At 31.0% G+C, this 24428-nt stretch overlaps 3 protein-coding genes across 3 annotated transcripts; all 3 read left to right on the top strand.

The window, feature by feature from the left end:
* Positions 1-639: 639 nt before the first annotated feature.
* On the top strand, positions 640-1866 carry LOC102580811 (non-functional pseudokinase ZED1-like). The gene has a single exon (XM_015315061.1). The coding sequence runs from the start codon at positions 915-917 to the stop codon at positions 1695-1697; it is 783 nt and encodes a 260-aa protein (XP_015170547.1). The 5' UTR covers positions 640-914; the 3' UTR covers positions 1698-1866.
* Positions 1867-5353: 3487 nt separating this feature from the next.
* LOC102580466 (methyltransferase-like protein 13) lies at positions 5354-13119 on the top strand. The gene is made up of 16 exons (XM_015315071.1): positions 5354-5838; positions 6926-7027; positions 7170-7236; positions 7358-7539; positions 7651-7911; positions 8631-8714; positions 8801-8848; positions 8953-9017; positions 9608-9656; positions 9904-10177; positions 10373-10494; positions 11026-11106; positions 11188-11262; positions 11825-12012; positions 12114-12264; positions 12604-13119. Exons 1-16 carry the CDS (start codon positions 5446-5448, stop codon positions 12799-12801), a joined length of 2340 nt encoding a protein of 779 aa, XP_015170557.1. The 5' UTR covers positions 5354-5445; the 3' UTR covers positions 12802-13119.
* A 4743-nt stretch (positions 13120-17862) lies between these two features.
* On the top strand, positions 17863-20307 carry LOC102580133 (pentatricopeptide repeat-containing protein At2g20540-like). Its single transcript, XM_006360879.2, has one exon. It carries the CDS (start codon positions 17913-17915, stop codon positions 19521-19523), a length of 1611 nt encoding a protein of 536 aa, XP_006360941.1. The 5' UTR covers positions 17863-17912; the 3' UTR covers positions 19524-20307.
* The last annotated feature ends 4121 nt before the right edge of the window (positions 20308-24428 follow it).

The raw sequence follows: 24428 nt of genomic DNA, 5'->3' as shown, positions 1-24428 counted from the left end.
TTTATATATATATATATATAAGCGTATCATTTAATTTAGCATAAGTTGATATCTATGTCATTTAACTTTGAGTGTCCAAATAAGCATTTAAACTTGTATAAAGATAAAGAGTATTCTAGTGAATAACTCCATACCGCCATTAAATGGCTTTTTTTAACAATCTCTCTATAACAATCTTTGACATTTCACCATAACAATTAAGTTTGCATCTGAGTCAATTTTCATGTTTTGTTTTATTATACGTTTTCTTTATAATAACATTTCACTGTTCCAATAAAAGAAAATCAGAACTAATTATGTTGAGATGTTTGAATGTATAGTTCTTTTTGCTTATTAAATTCTAAATATATTAAATATGTATGTTATTAATTTTTTTGAAATAAATATAAATATTGAATCGAAATTAGTGAATTCTATGGAACCGAAACCTATACACCATTAAAACGCGTCATTTAGCAAATGGAATATTTGAGTCAATGTGAACATGCAAACCATCAATAATTCAAACTAAACTTTCACACGTTTTCATCTTTGACCAAATTCTCTTTTTTATATATTAAAAAATAATAATTTCAATATCCATCAATTTATCACAATTTTTTTTTAAAATCTTCATTCTCTTCATCTCCATGAAAAATCTAGGCAAAAAATTTCCTTCTTTTCTTCAAAAAAATGAAAACAAAAAAGAAGAAAAAGAAAAATATCAAAATTACCTCACAAATGGAAGTTCATTACTAGAAGAACAACTTTCATTTTGCAAAAATGGCCACCATAAAGTCCCCCTAAGAAGTTTCACTGCAGAAGAAATCATCAATTCAACAAATGGATTTCAAGAAAATGTTGGCCCCTACTTATACAAAGGTAATTTCAATGAAAAAAAAGTTCTAGTAAAAAAATACGATGGAAAAAAGAACATGAAACGTCAGCACGATCATGTCATACGTGATATAGTAATATCTAGTGAAATGAGTTACCACAAAAATGTCCTTAAAATTATAGGATATTGTTTAGAGTTTGAAAGGGTAGCTTTAATTTATGAATATTCACAATTTGATTATCTTTTCAATTGTATTCAATTTTTGACATGGGAAAAAAGAATGAATATTGCTATAGATATTGCAAGTGTGATTCTATATCTTCATATTGAATTTCCAAGACCAATTATTCATAGGAATTTAACTTCACATAATGTGATTTTGGACCAAAATGGGGTTGTAAAATTGTATAATTTTGAATGTTGTATACCACTTCCTATTGGTAAAGTACAAGTTCAAGATGATTTAATAGGGACAATTGGTTATTTAGATCCTGAGTATGTGTGGTCGAGTAAAGTTACATTAAAATCAGATGTTTTTAGTTTTGGCTTATTTTTACTTGTGTTGTTGAGTGGGAGAGAAATTAGGGTAAATCATGAGGGAAAATATTATAGTGAAGATTATGGTTTGATTTCTTTGGAAAATTATGCAAAAATATGTGTTAAAAATAATAAATTGGAGGATAATATTATTGATTCCAAGATTTTGCAAGAGGAACAAAAGAAGTTGCAGGGATTATTGAATTTGGCTTTGAGATGTGCTCAAAAAATTGGAGAAAATAGGCCAAATATGATTGATGTTGCTAAAGAGCTTCAAAGAATCAAGAAGGGTGAGATGCAAGAATTGTTACCTACAATGGAATGTCTAATTGATTGGAATTGAAATATTTGAAACATAGATTTTGTTTTAAGTTCTATGTGAAGTTAATATTAATTCATAACATATGTGATAAACATTGTGATTTTTTTATATATATCATAAATGTAATATCTTATATGTACCCCTTGTAACTTGTTCTCTTATTCTCATGAAAATAAAAGCAATAATTAGTACTCTGTTTGGTCAAGCTAGCGAAATTAGTTTATTTTGAGAAGTATTTCTTATTAAAAATATTTCTTTTTTAGGAAATTAGTAGTTTGTGTTTGGTTAAATCATTTCAGAAATACTTTTATTAGTAATATGTGTTTGGCCAATGTTTTTAGAAAAATATTTTAAGTGTCAGATTGCGAAAAAGGGAAGTTATAACTAATTATAATTTGACAAATACTCCGTTCACTTTTACGTGTTACTTTATCCTAAAATAAATTTTTTATTTTTACTTTTCACTTTTGAAATATCAAGAAAAGACAAAAAAAATTTCATGTTTTATTTTCAACATTAAATACTTATTCTTCAAATCATTTTTCATGATAATACTAAACATCATTTAATAGGGGATAATTTGATAAAATCTTATATCAATAATTATTTTTTTAATGAATGTACCACGCCAAATAGTGAAAAGTAAAAATGAACTGAGGGAGTATATTTTTAGACATGAAATACTAGAAGCATTAATTTTGGGGAGAAATCGTTTTTCAAGCTTCAGGTTAAAAGTCAACTTCTATTAGTCAAAAATATTTTTTTCTATACCAAAAGTCTGGTTAAATATCTTCATTCTCTATAATATTTTAAAAAAAAAACATAAATGCTTTTAACATTTAAAAACTTGATTAGACGAATTATAGATACAGATTTTTTTTAAAATTTTTGTCAATACAATCGCTTATGACCTTTTTATATAACAATAATCTTCTATAATAGTTACTTTTTTAGAATCAGTTTTTTATATTATGTTATAGCGATACATATTCTTTAGGGAAAAGGGTCAAAAATGCCCTTATACTATGTGAAAGGAATAAATATGCCCTCCGTTTATAGTTTGGCTCAAAAATGCCCTTACCGTCAATACTTTGGCTCAAAAATGCCCTTGCAGTCAATACTTTGGTCCAGAAATGCCCCTATAGTTAAAAAAAATGGGTCAAAAATGCCCTTTTCTGAATAAATATATTGTTTTTTTTCTTTTTAAACACATATTTTTCCTGATTAAAATATTATTAAAGAACACTATTGTTGTTTTCTTTCTTTTAAAATCACTTTAACAAATAAAAGTGTAGGAAATATTTTTTTTCTTCTTAATCTCATTTTATCAATTAAAATAGAATAACTTCATGTACCCTTTCGACAAATAATATATGTCATATATATATACTACCATGGTATATCCATCATTAATTTATATTTATATAACGATAAAAAATAATGATAATAAAATAAGAAATATTTTCATTTTTTATTTTTTTCTATATTGAAGTAAGATAAACATTTGCTAATTTTAAAAAAACATTCATTGAAAAAGAATGTGTCAAAAAGAAAATAATAATATATTTATTTGGAAAATGAGTCTGACCAATTAAATAACAATAAGGGTATTTTTGGACCAAAGTATTGACGACAAGGACATTTTTGGATCAAACTACAAGCGGAGGGTATTTTTGTTCCTTTCGCATAGTTTAAGGGCATTTTTGAACCAAAGTATTGACGGTAAGGGCATTTTTGAGTCAAACTATAAACGGAGGGCATTTTTGTTCCTTTCACATAGTTTAAGGGCATTTTTTAGCTAAACTATAAACGAAGGGCATTTTTGTTCCTTTCACATAGTTTAAGGGCATTTTTTAGCTAAACTATAAACGAAGGGCATTTTTGTTCCTTTCACATAGTTTAAGGGCATTTTTTAGCTAAACTATAAACGAAGGGCATTTTTGTTCCTTTCACATAGTTTAAGGGCATTTTTTAGCTAAACTATAAACGAAGGGCATTTTTGTTCCTTTCACATAGTTTAAGGGCATTTTTTAGCTAAACTATAAACGAAGGGCATTTTTGTTCCTTTCACATAGTTTAAGGGCATTTTTTAGCTAAACTATAAACGAAGGGCATTTTTGTTCCTTTCACATAGTTTAAGGGCATTTTTTAGCTAAACTATAAACGAAGGGCATTTTTGTTCCTTTCACATAGTTTAAGGGCATTTTTTAGCTAAACTATAAACGAAGGGCATTTTTGTTCCTTTCACATAGTTTAAGGGCATTTTTGACCCTTTTCCCCATAGTTTAAGGACATTTTTGACCCTTTAACAATATTTTTTTATGACAACTAAAAGACATTCAAACAAACAACATCGTTATATTACCGAACAAAAATGATTAAAGATTACAAATATTATCACCAATCATAGTATTTGGTCAAAGCCCATGATGGTGGATTAACCTTATAGGCTAAGTAGAACCCATCTGATTTTACCAACCAATAACATGTATCAGTTTGATCACCTTTTGCTTGTTTAATACATGTAATTGAATCATCAAATACATTAAAAGTTTTCTGTTTTCCATCCCACTCAAAGTCACAATAAAAAAGAGTAGATCTAATAAAATTCTCATGAAATTTGAAACTCCAATTTTGTCCCGGAAGAAGTTCGTGATTTCCAAGATCATCATCCTTAGATTGACAGTGAAAATTCAATTTTGCACTTGGATTCTCCGGGAGAGCACTAGCAATATACACATGATATGTTCTTTGTGAGAAACTTGTAACTTTATGGAGAGTGAATGAAAATAAAAACACGAAAAGTAAAATTTTCTTCATAGAAAAACTTATTTCAAAATGTATTTGAAATTTTATTTTATTTTCAATTAGAGAAGTTGAAGTTTTATACTTATGTATACTTGGAAGTTGGGAAGTTGAAAGTAATTACATCTTGACCAGATTTGTAAATTCAAAATAAATTTAATGTTTTTTCCCCTTTTAGATGAAAGAACAAAAACAAATTTGTTTGTAACGAAGTTTATATTCAACAAATTTGTAGGCATTATTTAGGGAAATGAAGAATTACATTAGAATTTATCAAAATCAATGTTATGAGCTTTCAAAATAAAATGAAATTTTCACAAAAGTTCAAGTATAAACATCTAAGCAATTCAATTCATCTTTCACTATATAAATTAAACACCCTAATTTACAGAATAATTATCTAAATACTTATAAATATATGTATCATATTAACATCAGATATCCACACAAAATAATATAGACAAGTTAAAATCTTTAGTTGCTAGTTATGATTAAATTATTGTCTATCAAACAATTACATTATTTTCTTACGTCGCCAAATCCCCAAGTGAAAAATGATATTTTATAATCACTTACAAATTAAATTAAACGACATAAAATGCTTTTTTCCTATATCTCTCATATGTAAAAAATAAAGACATATAATACATAAATATATTATTTAACTTGATTTTAACGAACATCTATATCCTTCAATTTTGAGTATATATAAATAGACACGTAATTTATATAAAGTTTAACAAGTAAATACATACATCGTATATAATATAACGTAAAAACCTATTAGAAGCCCCGTAAGATAACGATAAGACACATATATCTAAAATACACGTAGACCGCCAACTAGGATACATATGTCTAAAATACCCTCATATTTCTTTCTTCTTCTTCCCCAAAACACCTTAAACCCTAAAAAAAAAAAACCTCAAAATCTAGCATTTTTTCTAACACATTTCTCAGCAAAATGGGGAAAAAGCAGCAAAAAAAGGTCCAAAATCAAGAAGAATTGCTGAAAACATTGGGAGATTTCACAAGCAAAGAGAATTGGGACAGTTTTTTCACTATCAGAGGTTCAGATGATGCTTTTGAATGGTACGCAGAGTGGTCTCAGCTCAAAGAACCACTTCTCTCTAATCTCACAATTCCATCATCAAACGATGCCGTTTCTGCAAAAGAACTGCAAATTCTTGTTCCGGGTTGTGGCAATTCGAAGCTCTCTGAGTATCTCTATGATGAGGGGTTTTGTAATATTACTAATGTTGATTTCTCTAAAGTTGTTATTTCGGATATGTTGAGAAGAAATATTCGGTCTAGACCTGTTATGAAATGGCGCGTCATGGACATGACGAATATGCAGGTAGATTGTTATGTTATATTGGAAATGGTTAATAGCAGCTCAATAGAATAGGGGGTCTAAATCCAAAATATCTTGTTATAATTGTTGTTGTAGAACATGGTCGGTGAGGATTCATACAGTGTTATAGCAACTAAGGCATAATTGTTATGAGTTTATATCTGAGTAACATGTTCAGTGAGGATTCAAATAGCCGATCCTAACTTGTTTGAGACTGAGGCGTTATTGTTGTTGTTTGTTATTTTGGTACATGCTAAGAAGTTTGATGCCTTTTGGTAATGTTATTTGATAGCTTTCACAAAATTAAAAGATTGAATTTTTTATTTTTGAATTTGGATGGTTAGTTTTCTCTATAGAACTAGATAGGCTGCTTTGAAGTTTTGGAACTTTTGAGTTTGCAAATTCAGTTTTTGAGCTTTTGTTAGAAGGTTTATTTGAGTTGAATCTTGAAAAAGCTTACCTTTTTAAAGAGATATCGGAACTCAGGTTTTCAATTTACAAAAACTGAAAAGGTCCAAAACTAGTTTTGAATTAACAGTCAAATGGTGGCACATAAATGGGATATAAAAAGTATAGTTTTTAATACAATAGAATGTATATTGTATATCATGCATTTTCTGCTGTCAAGAGGTCAAAAATTGTCATTTTTAAAAAAACAGGTAATAGTAAATTAGTAATGCATTATAACATGAAGTGTAAATCTGTCACTAAGATGGTACGAAGAGAAAAGATGTTATCTTTAAGCAGTAGATGAAAGAAAAAGGTACCATTTAGTGACAAATTTTAGCTTTCCTGTAAATGTTGGTGGGGCAGAAATTTAAGCATTTGATGGGACAAAAATTGTGAATACATTTTCAAGAGAGGATGAATGTTCCCACTTATCAAAAGAAACCAATAAAAAAGAATGAAAAAAAAAGAACGGTAGTACTTGGGGACATAAATAACCTGCCATGTCCTGTTTCTGGTGCAATGTTGCTTACTTGTTGGCTGTTTGTCAAGGATGCTTCTTAATTTGCAAGATGTTTCTCATGTTTAATAGTTTTTTCTTTTGGACTATATTCTCCTCTAAACTATTTTTGTTATGATTTAGTTTGCCAAGGAGAGCTTTGGTGCCATTCTCGACAAGGGAGGATTGGATGCTTTAATGGAGCCTGAGCTTGGATCAAAGTTAGGAACTCAGTATTTGTCTGAGGTGTTCTAAAAATAAACTTGATTCTCATTTTTAATCATTACACTCATTTGATGTATGCTCTCAAAATATTATCGTTTTTATTAGGCAAATGATCAAGTCCGCTGTGTTCTGACTCATGCCTAAATGTCCTGAAACTGACCAGGTTAAAAGATTGCTAAAAGTCGGGGGGAGATTTATTTGCCTCACTTTGGCAGAATCTCATGTATTAGGTAATCAAAATCTCTCCTGGCATATTTATGCGTTTTGGCTCCTTATGATTCAACCTATACCCGTTACTGTTATACATTGTTCAAGAATGACCATTCTATTGCTTAATCCTTCTCTTGTAAGGTTTACTCTTCCCAAAGTTTCGGTATGGGTGGAAGATGGGGATTCATCCCATTGCTCTGAAACCATCTGACAGGTCAAGCCTACAGACTTTTATGGTGGTAGCCGAGAAAGAAAATTCTCCTGCTTTGTGCCAAATATCGTCAACTGTTGATCAGTCGTCCTTTGGTGGTCTAAAGAACCAGGTAAAGGCTTTCATCCCATATGGTATTTTCAATTGCTGGCTCACTAAGAATGCTTATACATACACGTGAATCGTGATGAGATCTTGGGATGCTATTCTTTCTACTTTACAGGTTCATGGACTCTTTCAAGCACTTGAAGATGAAAATAAAATACGTGCAGATTATTCCAGTGGTTCTGATATAACGTATGCACTAGAAGACTTGAAAATCGGAGTTGAGGGAAATCTGGCAGAGCTATGTCCAAGTCGTAGAGTTCAGCTTAGTTTAGGTGAACCTGGGGTTTCCCTTTTCTGTTACAGAGCTGTGCTTCTTGATGCCCAAAAGGACTTTGGACCTTTTGCATATCAATGTGCTGTGTTTCTTGTACCAAAGGTTTGTTTCCTCCACTTTCATCAAGTTGCTTGTTAAATTATTATATTTTTCCAATGTTTAAGCTGACCCTCTTTTGGAGTTCTCTTTTTCTTCTGGTAACTGGTGTTTCATCTACTAAGAAAAGATTAAGACTCCCTTTAGATTCAACGTCAATAACCTTATTTAACATGGTTCCATTTTTAATGAGTCAGAAATTGGTACTATCAACTATGCACACTGTTGGATAAAGAGATGGAACAGATATTACTTTTTGGATTTTCGTCTATTTAATTTTCTGACAAGTACAACATTGAGTCATTGAGAACCTCTCTGTAGATGGATGATGATATTTCCGGTATGGGAAGATGACATAATTTTGTGTTGTTTTATAATATTCCCTTTGGCCTATGGATTTGTATGTTATAATTTGTATTTCAGTAAGTAAATTGTTGCCCTCTTTTTGTCTGTTTATGAACAGTTTCATGTTGTAGGTAATTTTCATTTCTTACTAATCATGTCCTTGTTGTTTGCCTAACATAGTTGTTTGCGCCGCCAATAGTGTGGGAAAGTCGTGTTAAATGGAAATTTTAAAAAAAGTCATGTTAATTGGAAATGAAAAAAGAAAATTTGGACTGTCGACCTAATTTGATGTTATGTTTTGTGACTCTATGTCCTTAGATCATAGTTCATTAGTTTTTTTTTTGAGGCGTATAGGAATTTAACTGATATTTAGATTTCAGACTCGAGCTCATGAGTGGCTGTTCTCTTCAGAAGAAGGACAATGGGCAGTTGTAGAAAGCTCTAAGGCTGCTCGTTTAATAATGGTACTCATTCATTAAAATGCACTTGTTTTACTATTTTGTTATCTTTGTAAAACTTTGATGGAGTGGATTGTCAATTGTGTTCTTAGATTTTGTTGGATTCTAGCCATTCAGATGCCAATATGGATGACATTCAGGTGACTTTTGCTAGATTTTGTTGATATATTGTGTTGTGTCATCAGTTGATGAAAATAGTGGTTTCCTATCAACTTAGTTGCATATTCCTTTTTTTTTAATCCAGAAAGATCTCTCTCCTCTGATAATGCAATTGGCGCCGGGAGATTTTGACGATGAAGCTCAGATACCGTAAGTTTACTTCTCATAATTTACCTTTAGCTTTAGCCATCTACCTTAATTGATATAACATAGGTTATCAATTTTAAGGGAAGTTCTTGAATTTAACTTGTGGATAGTTCCTTCATTATCCATTACCAAAATATGGCTACCCAAATATATAGAGCTGAATGGGTAGAAAGTGGTCTATTGTCTTATCAATCAATTCAACTGGTTCCTATTGTCTGATCGATTAATTCAACTAGTTCCTAGCGTAGTTTGCACTCCCAAAACTCTTAATATATAGTCAATTCTTTCAAGCTGTAAATGTACGTCTTTAGTGTCTCCATCATAATGTCCAACACTGTTTTAGATCCCTTTTTTTTTTTTTTATAAATGTTGGTCAATGGGTTAGCTGGAACGCTCCCTCGATTATTTCACTGTGTACCAGTTACCCCCCACCAGCACTGTTATCAAGTAATATCCAATGCTGTTTTAGTGCTTCTCAAATGGTTTGAATAATAACTTTGCCTACATAGCAATAAGTTCAATACTCATATAGCAACAAATGTGTTTCTAATATTGGGAAGTTTAGTTACAGTAGGTTTTTGTACTTCTCTCAGTTTTATGGCTGCAAGTGATGGAATCAAGCAGCGAAAGATTGTTCAAGAGGTCAGTGAAAATTCTTTAAATCAATTATCATTACGTAATAGCATTCGTATGATTGTTCTTATTGCCCACCCATTTCTTTTATCTGTCATTTTACTCTTTTTTTCTTTGCAATAAGTTGAATAGCTATGATTTTGAATTTATCTTAATAGGTGCATAACATTTTATATTGTTTAAATGGTTTTGCCTTTATAAAAAGTTTTTCACCTTAGTTTGTAACCTATTTTACCTATTACATTGTCTTTTGTAGATCACATCTCCCTTGACTGGTCCAATAATTGTAGATGATGTGATCTATGAGAAAGTTGATGACAATATTAGCCGCCTCTTTGCGTCTGATGATGTGATATTTCGTCGCCTTACTTTCCAAAGAACGGAGAGTTTAGTTCAATCTGAGGCTGTGCTATCAAAAGAAGGATCACCGAAGTCTGTAGCTGATATTAATCAGAAGACAGGCCAGTCATCTTCAAAATCCAAGAAAGGAAATCAGAAAAAATCTGGGTCTAATGTCTCGTCATCTGATGGTAGCTATACGATCCTTCATACTGTTAAGCCCTCTTTTTTTCATTAAACCTTGCCCTATTTCTAATTTATATGATATGTTTCGAATAGTGGAAAGGAGAACTGAAGCCATTTGAATGTACTTATGACATTTATTTGAAGACATCAATTCTAACTTTGAGTCAGTATGATGTGCAATTAAATTAATTCTTTTGCAGGATTGAGCAGCGATTTGAAAGTTGACCACAGTTATTTGGCCAGTTCATATCATACTGGAATCATCTCTGGTTTTACATTGATATCTTCTCATTTGGATGGTTTGGCATCTACGGGAGGCACGGTAAGAAGTCAACTTGTATCTTTTTTTCTAAAAAGAAAACTTGCATATACGAATTTTGTCATTTATACTAACCAAAACATCTCTAACACATTGTGTAAAAACAACTCGACAGAACGTTAGGTTAAGCAGCACTCTATCATACTAGAGTACAGAGTACTAATTAACTGGTTGCTGATGAAACATAACATAAACAACATATGAAATCAGAACCACACTAACCTAAATGGCCACTGAGCAAATTTATTGTGCTAAGACTGCACATCCTGCCGTTTTCCATTACGATTATTGCAAAGCGAAGTTAGAATAAAGAACCATAAGAATACCGTAATAGAGTTCTAAAATCTGTCCTTAACGCACAAAAATGCATAGTCATCCACCCACCCACATATTTATCCATATTGAGAAGAACACAACATCTATGAACTAGAATATCGCTTCAGTAATTTTATACTAACTTATGTGAAGCTTCTAGTCCATCTTGGGAAGTACAGGTGATGCTTTAGCTAAAGCTGCAATTGTCGCTTTTTTCAGGTGAGATCAGTAGTAATTGGTCTTGGAGCAGGATTGCTTCCCATGTTTCTATGTAAGCACCTGAGTTTTGCAGAGATTGAGGTAAATTATGGCTACCTAAATGTGCCACCTTTAAATTATTATTTCTTACCTTGCCAAACTGGTTCATAATGATATTCACAGGTTTTGGAGTTGGATCCTGTGGTTGTAGATCTTGCTAGAGACTATTTTGATTTTAGAGATGATGAACGATTAAAGGTAATTTACAGTCTTCACTCCACCTTTTCTTACTTCCGTTCCTTCTCCTCCTCCTCCCCCCCTCCCTCCCTCTCTCTTGCTTATTCCTCATTAATAAGTTAATAACTAAATGCAATTGTAGACAGTATCAACAACATACCCAGTGTGATCCTATAAGTGGGGTCTGGGGAGGGTGGGGTGCATACAGACCTTATCCCTATAAGAGGGATCTGGGTTTACAGACTATTTCTGATAGACCCTCGGCTCAAAGTGTAAACCTTATTAAAAAAAAGAAAAGAAAACTAAATGCGATGCAAGATACAACATTCATTCAAGATCACCCAAGATTTTCAATCGATGTTTGACTATTCTTGGTGGCAACTTTCTTATGAATAAAAATTCCTAGGTGAATACAATAGCTTATTTAGAGGTTTAATAATAAAAAATGTGATTTTAAAAAAACCATATGTTGCATTGGGTCACCCGTATCTCTTATAAATAATATAAGAAGTGTAACTCAGAAATCAGATGCTTGGGAAACCTTATAACTGTCTATCTTTTATTAATGTCTTTGGTGTTTCAGGTACATGTGACTGATGGTTTGAAGTATGTCAAGGATGCAGCTCATGCAGTTACCAATGGTTATGAAAATGATGTTTCTGAGGCAAAGGTCCCTTCTTCCAATGGTAATTCCATCCCGTCTAGTGCACCACTTAAAAACACAGAAAAAATCGACATGCTCATTGTTGATGTGGACTCTTCAGACTCGAGGTATATGGCCTATTCACTATATATTTCTTCTTATATACGTCTTTTTCGCTATATCACCAACTTCAGTAGCTAATTGTTGGAACTTTTTCTCTTGTTCGCAGTTCTGGTTTAAGTTGTCCTGCTGCGGACTTTGTTGAAGAGTCTTTCCTTGTGGCAGCAAAAGATTCTCTTTCTGATCAAGGTTTATTTGTCATAAATTTGGTAACAAGGTCACAAGCCATCAAGGATTCGATTTACTCCAAATTGAAGTCGGTGAGAATTAAATATTTGCATAACTTTTAGTTGCCATATCATATGAATTTGAATTTGCTTAGCTACCTAATAACTATGTTGCTCGGACTTTTGAAAAATGTTGCCGCACCCATGTCGGATCCTCCAAAAAATATAGTTCTTTCGGAGGATCCAGCACACACCCATCACAACATATTTAGTCTGATTATCTGTTGGCCAACTTCCATATGTTGGTGCTTTCTATTTGATAACAGATCATCGATAATGCTCTATTTAGCAGTCGCGCCATTAGATGAAATTAGCTTAAGCTCACATGACTTAAGATGCTTTATCTGAATCACATTGTGTGTGTTTCTCCAGGTATTTCCTCACCTCTTCCACCTTCAGCTGGACGAAGATGTCAATGACGTTATTTTCGCTCTCAAGACGGAGACATGTATCACGGAAGATAAATTTCATGAGGCTTCTCAACAACTCACAAGATTATTAAACCTAGAAAACTCCCCATGGGGCCAAAATATAACAGAAGCCACTAGCAAGATCAAAAGGTTGAGATGATTTACACACTGATGAATGCCATCAAATACTGCAGTCTAGGGGCGAAGCTAGAAGCCGATGTACGAGTTCAGCTGGAACTAGAACCCATAAAGTTCAAATCCTGGCTCCGCCTCTATCCATGCCCTGCTGAGGCTGCCAATAGAACGATGCACTTCTTCTTTTTAAGTACCTCTACGTTGAACCACGGATTATCCCCGTGCGAGTTTGATATTTACATGCCTTGAGATTTATAAGATATAGTATTGAAATTGCTATGTACATTGGATAAATTTGATATGTTTGTCAAAGTTATGTAATGTGTTTATATGTATCTTGTTATCTAATTTTGTACTCAAGCTTTAAAACATTGAAGGATCATTAGATGAAAAGAGAGTGAAATGTTCTTTTTCACAATACAAGAATTGAAGTTATTTTAAAGTAGCAAATCCACTTTCTAAGTAATCTTAGTGTGTGTAATATCACTAGTTATATGATGTAGGTTGTAAACTTGGTATTAACTGATATTCATCTCCTCTAATTTGGGATGTGTATAAAGAGACACTTAAATATGTATAGAATTGAATAAATAAATATATCATATATTTGTTCTACGTGACAAAAATATATTCAGATGTGCATTATCAATCAGATATACATTCAGATTTAGATGTCTTAATATATAGTAATGAAAACAATAAATGAGGCCTTAGTTTAATTCCTTTTTAGCCTCTACAAAAGAATGGAAATAAAAAGTACAACAGTAGATATAGTGTTCCATATTCTTCATATTAATTAATTTGTAATAATGACATGATTTAGATCTGATTTTCATCAAGATTTTTCCTATTATAAATAATTATATCTCTATTACTGCAATCGCCTTAAATTCTATTATAAAAAGATAAGTGAAGTGACTATTTTTTTTATTCACTAAATAAAAAATAAATTCTTCATTAATGGAAAATTTAAGTTTATCTTTTCATTGTTCCATTGCTTACATTTTTGGTATGTATACACCTACAATTACTATTTTCTCTTCTAATAATTGAGTGTATTCCGTTAGATAGAATCTAGTAATTTTGTCCCGATCTTATACATTCCTAATTGTGTTATGATATGTAATATATTATATACTACATTAAATAATACTTGTCATGTTTCATTTTACAACGATTTTCGTAACTCAGGTTCTCTCAACAAATGCTCAAACTGTATGTCCTTATGAAGTTATTAATTTTCCTTGTACTGAAATAGAATTACCAGGTTGTCAATCACGTTGCCAGATGGAATTTGGAGAAAATTATATTACTGCACATTGTGTGTTAAAAAAGTTAGGAATTGCAGCTACTTGTGTTTGCTTCTACAAGAGTGACAAACCATGTCCACCACCAAATATTTATTAGAAATTAATTAATTACATACTTTGTTATGGAAATTTAAGTAATAAGATTATTATATGGATGAGAAATTGGTTTTGTTAGGTTTATTATTTGTATGCTCTTTGATATGTGTTGTCTGAGCCAGAAGTCTTTTAGAAACAGATTTGTATATATTTTATATTTTTCAAAGTACATTAGTGTAGTAGATTATATGGATGAGAAACTGGTTTTGTTATGTGTATTGTTTGTAGGTTCTTTGATTTGTGTTATCTGAGTTGGAAGTCTTTCAAAAACAAATTTGTGTATATTTTACTTTTTTCAGGGTATGTTAGTGTAGTAGATTATATGAATGACAAATTGGTTTTGTTATGTCTATAGATTGTATAGTTTTTGACATGCGTTATCTGAGTTGGTGTCTTTTAGAAACAATCGTTTTACTTTCAAGAATTAAGGGTAAAATCTATGTACACTTTACTTTTTTTCAGATCTCAGATGAGAAAATTACATTGAGTATATATATGTTGTTATTGTAGATTATATGGATGTGTGTTGTTATCGTAGATTATATGGATGAGAAATTGGTTTTGTTATGTCTATTATTTGTATGTTCTTAAATATGTGTTATTTGAGTTGGGGTTTTTCGAAAGCAATTTCTAACATAATGTGATTCACATATAACTATGTGCTGATTCATCTGAGTTCATCAGGCAATAACATGTGTTATCAATGTTAATATTAAAAGTGAAAAATGCTTAATTATTTTTTTCTTTTTCCCTATGTATTAATTTCTATTTAGGCATATATAATTAAAATTTAAAATATAAAAAGTCTAACTTCTCTTTAAGTCAATTTTCCAAAAACAAAAGGGGCAAGAAAAAGAAGACTAACACATAATTATGGATAAGTCAATCTCACCCTTATTCAAATTGTAAAAATACTTAAAAGATTTATTATTATTAGACTCCCTCTTAAATTAGAAAAAAATAATTCTCCGTTTCAAATTAGTTGTCATGTTTTCTAAAAATAAATTTAACTCATTTTTAAAGCTAAATTGGATTAGATCAACTCAATATTTACTATTTAAAATTTAAATATTAAAAACTATATAATAAGTATTGCAAGTAACAACTTTTCTCATTTTAATTTGATTAATAAAATATAATTTTAAAACGCTAGTTCAAGTTGACATATTTTATCTATCAAAAAAGTGAAACATGATAACTAATATAGAACGGAGGGAGCAAAATATTTTTAACTTATTGCTTTCCATATCCTACATATTAATTAATAATTAAAGGTAATTAATAAACTAATCTAACTTTGATTTTTCATCAATAATTTTCCTATTATAAATTATTATCTCTATTAGTGCATTCTCCTATATATTCTAGCATATATAAAAAGATTAGTGAAGTTGATACCTTTTATAGTCACTAAAATTTCTGCAATGGAAAAAATTAGTGCACATTTTCGTTGTTCCATTTCTCTCATTGCTTATATTTTTGGTACGTATAAACCTATAATTGCTATTTACTTCTGTGATTTATATATATGTGTGTGTGTTTTCCTACAATTTCAATCGAAATTTGATTTTTTTTAGAATTTTACGATGATGGATTGGAGGCTGGATTTAACTTCTATTTTTTTTGGATTTCAGGACTTCTGTAGATGATTTGAATTTTGTATACCTTATATTTATCTTTATCGATTCGACATAAACTCATATACGTATATTAACAATGTTTAAATTGCATAGAGTTTATAAGGATTGAGAAGTTGTTTAACTTAAGTAAGAATTATATATTAGTAGTATGATTTATCTAGACTTGATTTTACTTTGTTTTGGTTGAAAGTTTCTTGGAGCTTGAATGAATATTTTAATTGAAGATTGTGTTGTTGGCAAAATATATTTGATATCTCAAAAGAATGAAAATCCTTTTTCTTCTTGTAACTCCTACAATTAATTTTGGTCAAAAATGAGTATTGTCAAAACGTTTCAAGTAAATTCAATTTGGTATACTTACTAAATTGTACAAATGACTTTTATGACAATTATTAGCCATAAATTAATCATTAGTCCTTTTATCTTGAGAATATAATTAAATAATAAAAGTGTGCTTTCTCTATTAGCTTAAAGTTTTAGATGAGAGAGTCACGTTTTACTATGTGTCATAGCAACTCTCAGATCGAATCTCATCGCCACCCATATCAAAAAGAATTTCTACGTGCTTGATCCATGAAAAAAAATAAAGCACGCAGGGGGAGGGGTATTGAGAATATGTTCTCTCTAACAACTTAAGCTTTTAGATGAAATAATCACACTTCAACACTAAATTGTCTCATTTCCAAGATAAATTCTTCTTTCTAATATTCTATTGTGTTGAGTTTTATTTTTAAGAATCTTTGTTAGTTTCTGGTTTCTAGTTTTACACTAGAAAAACTTGTTGAATTTTGATGTATGTGACACCTACACCAGTTAAGAACAGTATCTTTGACATGCCTCAAGCTATAAGAATTCTCGTAATCAAGTATTTTCCACAAGATTTTCAACCTTTGTCAAAAACGAATTGAAAATCAAAAATTCAAATAGAAGTTTACACATATTTTATATCGAAAATATTGAGTTAAAAATAACATATTGTATATATCATTTTGCAGGTATTTTCATAATGACTCAAGTTCTCTCAACAAATGCTCAAACTGTATGCCCATATGAAGTTATTGATTTTGCTTGTTCAGATGCAGAATTACCACATTGTCAATCACTTTGCCATATTGTATTTGGAGATAATTTTGTTACTTCACAGTGTGTAGAGAAACAGAAAGGACAAGTTTTTTGTACTTGCTTCTACAAATATGACAAGCCAACATGTCCACCACCAAATGTAGAATAGAAAATTTACATATTTTTCTATGAATATTTTCATAATTAGATTATATGGATATGAGAAATTTGCCTGTTTTACTTTTATTTAAAAAGATATATGGATCGTGTTTGTGTTAGTTGATTACAAATAAGTTATTGTAGAACGATTTTTACAGTTAAAATTGATGTTATAAATAAACGGTTATGTGTTTTAATAGAAGTGTTAAAACTGATAATAATGAGTTGATGTATATAATTCAATGAAGCTATATTAATAATATAAATTTAAAGTGTGAATGTTTTGACTGTCTTTCATATCATTCGATAATATAGATTCACTAGTTGCTTTAAGATTGGAGTTTTAAATCTTTAGGAAATTCTTTTTCTTAATACCTTTGTTCTCCTTTCATCCAGACCTATAATAACATGGTGGTCTTTCTAATTCTATATTCAACTATATAATTTCTCTTATACTATATAGAAGGATCGATTTCTCTTTTCTCTGACACTCTCGAACTAATCATCGACTTTCTAGATCATGAAGCTAGCTAGGACCGAAACAGCTATCAATTACCAAGCTTAAGTTAACCTTTTAAGTTTGTTTATCTCTATTCTTTGTCTAACCAGATTTGTTGACGTCTACGCGTTGAGTATGAGTATATTTGTAGGGATTATTTATAAATGAATCTATATATTATTTCATGCAAGTATTAATAATACATAAATTAGTTATTCATGTATTTGTTATATATGAATATTATTTGATTTCTAAATTATAAATTACATACCAAATTTATTTTATATATCAATAATTTTTCTCCTAGCTAGTCAACTAGTATGCTTTAGTGTTCTTACTCTTGAGCCACACACAAACAGGTAGAGAAATCATGAACATGAAATTTGGATTTTTAACAGTCAATGGATTGGAAGATATGTTTATACCTGTGTTGAAAAACTGCAAGAGCACAGTTTTTTTGAAGAAAATTCATGCCCAAATTGTCAAGTTTTCTCTTTCACAGAGTAGTTACTTGGTCACCAAAATGGTTGAGATTTGTGACAAAAATGGAGAAATAGAATATGCAAAATTGCTATTCAAACAAGTTGAAGATCCAAATAACTATTTATACAACTCAATAATCAGAGCTTATACACATAAACAAAGATATATTTCATGTATCAATGTGTATAAGCAAATGATGATATGTACAATTTCTCCCGATGAATATACTTATCCATTTGTTATTAGATCATGTAGTGCAATTTTGCGTGTTGATGTAGGTGAACAATTTCATGTTCATGTATGGAAATTTGGGTTGTATTATAGTAATGTGATAGCGAATTCGTTATTGGATATGTATGTTAAATGTGATCGAATGAGAGATGCACATATGGTGTTTGATGAAATGTCTGATAGAGATGTGATTTCGTGGAATAGTTTAATTTGTGGACATGTAAGGTTGCGTCAAGTGAGGAAGGCGAGAGCATTGTTTGATGTAATGCCGGATAAGAGTATTGTTTCTTGGACTGCTATGATTTCGGGGTACACGAAAACGGGGTGTTATGGAGATGCTTTGGATGTTTTTAGGAGGATGCAAATGGTTGGGGTGAAACCGGATTGGATTAGTTTGGTTTCAGTTTTACCTGCTTGTGCGCAACTTGGAGCGCTTGAGTTAGGGAAGTGGATTCATTTCTATGCGGAGAAGTATGGGTATTTGAGGAAGACTTCTGTTTGTAATGCATTGATGGAGATGTACGCGAAATGTGGAAGTGTAAACGAGGCTTGGCAGTTGTTTAATCAGATGTCTGAAAGAGATGTGATCTCCTGGAGTACGATGATTGGTGGCCTAGCGAATCATGGTAGAGCTCAAGAAGCGTTGAAGTTGTTTCATGAAATGCAGAGGTCTGCTGTTGAACCGAATGAGATCACTTTCGTTGGTCTTCTATGTGCTTGTGCGCATGCTGGTCTGTGTGATGACGGTTTGAGGTACTTTGATTCCATGAAAAACGATTACAACATAGAGCCCGGGATAGAGCATTATGGTTGTTTGGTTGATATTCTTGGGCGTACAGGACGTCTTGAACGAGCTCTTGCAATCATCAAGACCATGCCGGTTAAGCCTGACTCTGCAATATGGGGTTCTCTGTTGAGTTCTTGCAGAACTCATCGCAATCTTGAAATAGCAGTTATTGCAATGGAACATCTGTTAGAGCTCGAACCGGAAGATACAGGGAACTACATTCTACTCGCCAACATTTATGCAGATCTCGGAAAGTGGGATGGAGTATCAAGGATGCGGAAGTTAATTAGAAGTAAAAGCATGAAGAAAACACCGGGCTGCAGTCTGATTGAGATAAACAGTTTGGTTCAAGAATTTCTATCAGGTGATAATTCGAAACCATTCTCAAAAGATATCCATGAGGTGCTAGAGCTATTGGCCTTACATCAAAGCAAAGAAAATGATCTAGTTGATACAACGCTCGAGTACTTAAGTCCATGATTATATCGAGGAGAAGTTGTCATTCTGAGTGCATACGCTCTTTTCTTGTTCAAGTTTTTAGCACATTCGTTATGTGTGGAAGTTCCAGGAGGAGTAATTCAGGTTTGTGGGATAAGTAAAGAGGGGAATCGTGATGAACTAGAAAGCACATATGTGAGCCTGGAAGTCTAGGCCAGACACGCAACAGAGTTCGATGGTGTTCTATTTACATAACATAACATGCCTGAAATGCGATTCTACGAATACAAATTTCACTGATTTCCCTGGCATTGGTGACAAAGGTACATACTGCATCTTTATGAGTAAACATAGGATTGAACCACTAGCAATCCACATACAATCTACTAGTAAACAACTCACGACGTGATTTGCTTGTTGCCTTCAAAACAACGAGCAGGTCATTGTCGACATGTCTGCTTGCCCGTGTGAATGCATCATCAATCATCTCACCAATTGACCTGCCAATGACAATGTGTTGATCTTCTGGTTCTTACTTGTCTATGTTCTATCACTGTGCATGATTTCCAAGCCTCTGATCGATGTTATTCGTATAAGAAAAAGACGATGAGGGCATTTTCGGAAGTGAAATCAAAGCTCTTGCCAGAGAAAGAGAAATCACCATAAGAGGAATCTATATATGTTGCTGAAGCCCCAACCACAGAAGCTCACTCCTAACTGACTTAGATGCACCCAGCATAAGTTCTGTTTTATTGTAAAACAAATTATTACTGTTGTTCCTGTTTATGTGATACTACTTCCGTTTTAGTCTGCTTTAAAAAGAATGATTTATTTATATTTAGAATCAATTTAATTTTAAACTTTTCATGTCTGGTTGGACTATGACTCACACCTAATTAGCCTCTCAAATAAACTTCCTCTCTTTTCTCTCGAGGGACAATGAGAATCGAACTCACACCAGCACTTGGGCATGATGTTCAAGTGAATGATTTTTTTCTTCAAAATCAATAAATTTATCTTCGAATTTCAACAATAAAACACACAATTTAACACCCAAGTATACTTCAAATAAGATCAAATTTGAAACATAACACCACATCAAGCAATTTAATCCTGTGGATTTAATTTTTTAAAATTAAAGTCGTCTTGACGTTTGACCAGTCGTCTTGTGAAAAGTGTCTCTTTAAAAAAATATATTATACTTGTAAATAGTTGTAATTACGTATTTTCTGTCATTGCATATAACTTAAACTTTTATTTCTATATATGGAATCCTAATACAAATCATTAACTAAAAGGTAAAAAGAAATCCCTTTTCTTCACTAAAACAATTTCTTCAAAAATCCTATTTTCCTTAAAAGAATTATTTTCCTTTTATAAATTAATTAACTTATACGAAAATAAACCCTAATAGAAAGCCCTTTCAATATATTTCTACGCCACACTTCTCCAACCGCATCAGATATTAGACATAATGTCAAAAAAGAAATCCACTAATAGTGTTCCATGTGATATCCTAGTTTGCATTCTTACTAGACTTCCCGTTAAATCTTTATTACGTTTTCAATCTGTTTCTACGTCATGGAATGCTATAATCTCTACATATGAATTCAAGAAAACGATTCTTGATCAATCCAACGCGTTAGGACGTGTAAAGTGCTTGTCATCACAAGGATGTAGTTGGGATGAATTCAAGTTTATAAACTTAGAATATCCCAACGTTACAATAGAGGGGAAAGAATTTCCACTAAAAGGATTCGAAAATGCTAATGTCTTATGCTCATATAATGGATTGGTACTATTAAAGAACCCTAGAGCTTATAAGAAGTTTATTTTGTGGAATCCATCGACTAGACAATGCCAAGAGCTAGCATCATGTTCACATGTGAAGAAATATGTATTTCCTCGTGCTTGTGGGTTGTGTTATGATTCTACTACAGATGATTGCAAGGTTATATTGATTTATAACTCGTTTTATGTTGTTTGCTCGAACGGGAATTATTGGAGGAAGCAAACAAATCTCCCTATATTAAATCAAGTTCTTCCTACTATAGAACAAGAAACTAAATTTTGTTCATATGAATGGGCTGAAGGTGTTAATGTTGAGGGTTGTGTATATTGGTCTTTGCATCGAAAACTTCGTAAATTTGACTTGAACGTAAGTAGAAATTCTACTATTATATATTTTGATGTGAAGTCAGACGAACTGAAGATACTTCCAAAACCAAATTTCATACGTAGTAATGATGAGTGGTTTCGTTTGACTAATGTGAAAGATTGTCTTAGTTTATACGGTGGCATGGCAAGTAGTGACAATTTTGACCTAGACATTTGGACCATGGACGTAGATGGTTGGAAATGGTTAATGAAACTTTGCAACGTACCAACAATATGTTGCAAACATTATTTTATTACACATACTAAGTTTTTGTGTTGCAAGGAGAATGGTGAATTGATATTTGTTGGACCAGGGCATCAAAATGTTTCCATTTATAATCCTAAACAACAACAATTTGTTAAAAAAGAGTATTTATATTGTGATGCAACATGTTTCGATAGCTTATGTTTTCCTAAAATCAATGTCATGATGAACAAGAGGAACAAGAGGAAGAGGAAGTAGCTCACTCACTTCTACATTCAAGAAGAAGACAAATTTATCGAAAGGAATGGCGATAGAGCGGGACAGGGTGAGGTAGGTTAACTCTTTCCTTGTTAGGGTTTGTTTCGTCATGTCTTATTTCGTTTAAGTTATTGTCTTAGTAAGTGTTGTCATGTCATGTTTAGTCACTTAACCCTTTATTTACGTATTTTTTGATTTTGTTATTATGGTTAAATGCTTCTTTATCTTTTTTATGTCATTTTCAACTTTTTTTTTCTTATTTTTTGCAGTTTTTAAATTTATTAGTTCTACAAATGTTGATCCATTTTGATTTTGAGGTTACTTATGTTAACTACCATGATTAATCATAGTGTAATATCAATGTGTGTGTGTGTTATATATATATATATATATATAGTACTCATATGTAAAATATAAATTGGTCACTTGGCATCTTAGTTTTCCAATTAGTATTGATTTAGTGATGAAATTAATTTAATAAAACTCACTTAGTTTTCCAATTAGTATTGATTTAGTGGTGAAATTAATTTGACAAATGACATATATATATATATATATATATATATATATATATAGTACTCATATGTAAAATATAAATTGGTCACTTGGCATCTTAGTTTTCCAATTAGTATTGATTTAGTGATGAAATTAATTTAATAAAACTCACTTAATTTTCCAATTAGTATTGATTTAGTGGTGAAATTAATTTGACAAAAGTCATTTGATTTGATTCAATATTTAGAATTCATTTGGAACAAGTGGCAAAGTTGTAGCACCAAAGGTTAAAGGAGATAGAGTTGCATTTTAGGAATCGTAAACCAATCTATGGTTGGTCATATCAACTCGTAGATTGACACATTTCTATATTTAGTAACAATTTAATTTTAAAATGTCTATTTTATTCTTATGGAATGATTTATAGCCACACAAATATTGAAAATATGTCCTTCTTTCTTTAATTTCGAGTCAAATCAAACTACATTAAATAAATTAAGACGAAAGAATGGAGATTTTTGTGTCGTACTAAATAATAAATATATTGCATAGCGGCCAATACACAATAAATAATGTCTCTCAGCATATGACGAATTAGGTGTCCCATGACGATCTATGAGTCTTTTTTCCATGCCACCAAATTTGCATCATTTGAAATTCAGAGTAAAACGTTATGACCATTTTACCAAAAACTATCCTAACGTCTTCTAGAACTAAAAGTCAAACTATATAACTCTTATTATTTGATATGATAAAATTTCACGTCTTCTAGAACTAAAATTCAAACTATATAGCTCTTATTATTTGATATAATAAAATTTCTCATATTTGCATAAATATAAGCACTCACATAAGATGACAAATAATTTTGTGTAATCAAACATTTTTTCCATAACTCTAAACTGTACACTTTCTAAGCAATTTTCAAATATTGAATTTCTAACGCGAATCATGAATTCTATTCAAGAAATATTTTTTCATAATAACTTTAATAATATTATAACATATATACAAATTTAAAAACAGACAAAAATAATTAATATTGATTTAACTAAAAAATTAAAAAAAGTTTGTTAGGTAAATTCTCCTATATTTATATATTGGTCAACATAATGATATTGTCATAATTACTTGTCATTAAGAAAATCTCTAGTATTAAATATTTCTGTTACTACCATTTACCTACAATCTCTTAAATTGTAGTATAAAAAATGATTGAACAGACTATTTTATTCACTAAAAAATACTCATCAATGGAAAACTTTGGTCTCTATTCTGTTTTTCTCATTACTTACATTTATGGTATGTATATACAATTTATAATTTCTATTTGCTTTTCAACTTGAACCATAATTGTTTTCTCATTTGTGTCAAGTTTCTTTTTCATTGCACTAAAATAAAAATAAAAGCTTTTTTCTTCATTGATTTTTTCCTTCTTGTGATTTTTGTACTTATACTAATTAAAGAGAAAGCGATCGATCGTATTATAAATAAAACTATAGAAGATCAAGATTTAAATTCTCGATCCATTGATTTTGTATTTCAATGCTATGGATAAATTTTCTTAATATTTATTATTTTTGTTTTTGCAGCTATGTTGATAATGACACAAATGCCCTTAACAAATGGGATTGTATGTGAAGCAGAACTTCAAATTCCTTGCAAGGATGGAAATGTATTATATTGTGGCTCCCTATGTTACGATAAATATGGAGAAAATTATATGTCAACAGAGTGTGTGGAGAAAATTGTAGGTTACCCTATGTGTGTGTGTGTTTACAAGAGTGAGTATGGTTGTCCACCAAACCAAAAATAATATTAGAAATTGTATA

This window comes from Solanum tuberosum, unplaced genomic scaffold, assembly GCF_000226075.1.
Source record: "Solanum tuberosum cultivar DM 1-3 516 R44 unplaced genomic scaffold, SolTub_3.0 scf00339, whole genome shotgun sequence".
Taxonomy (NCBI): Eukaryota; Viridiplantae; Streptophyta; class Magnoliopsida; order Solanales; family Solanaceae; genus Solanum; species Solanum tuberosum.
The sequence above is the reverse complement of the archived record's forward strand: the minus strand, read 5'-3'. Positions and strand labels throughout refer to the sequence as shown.

Coding starts and splice junctions, on each gene's coding strand:
- LOC102580811 (XM_015315061.1), top strand. CDS start 915: ATGAAACGTCAGCACGATCATGTCATACGTGATATAGTAATATCTAGT.
- LOC102580133 (XM_006360879.2), top strand. CDS start 17,913: ATGAACATGAAATTTGGATTTTTAACAGTCAATGGATTGGAAGATATG.
- LOC102580466 (XM_015315071.1), top strand. CDS start 5,446: ATGGGGAAAAAGCAGCAAAAAAAGGTCCAAAATCAAGAAGAATTGCTG. Junction 7,237..7,357: donor GGCAGAATCTCATGTATTAG/GTAATCAAAATC, acceptor TTCTCTTGTAAG/GTTTACTCTTCCCAAAGTTT. Junction 9,657..9,903: donor AGCGAAAGATTGTTCAAGAG/GTCAGTGAAAAT, acceptor TGTCTTTTGTAG/ATCACATCTCCCTTGACTGG.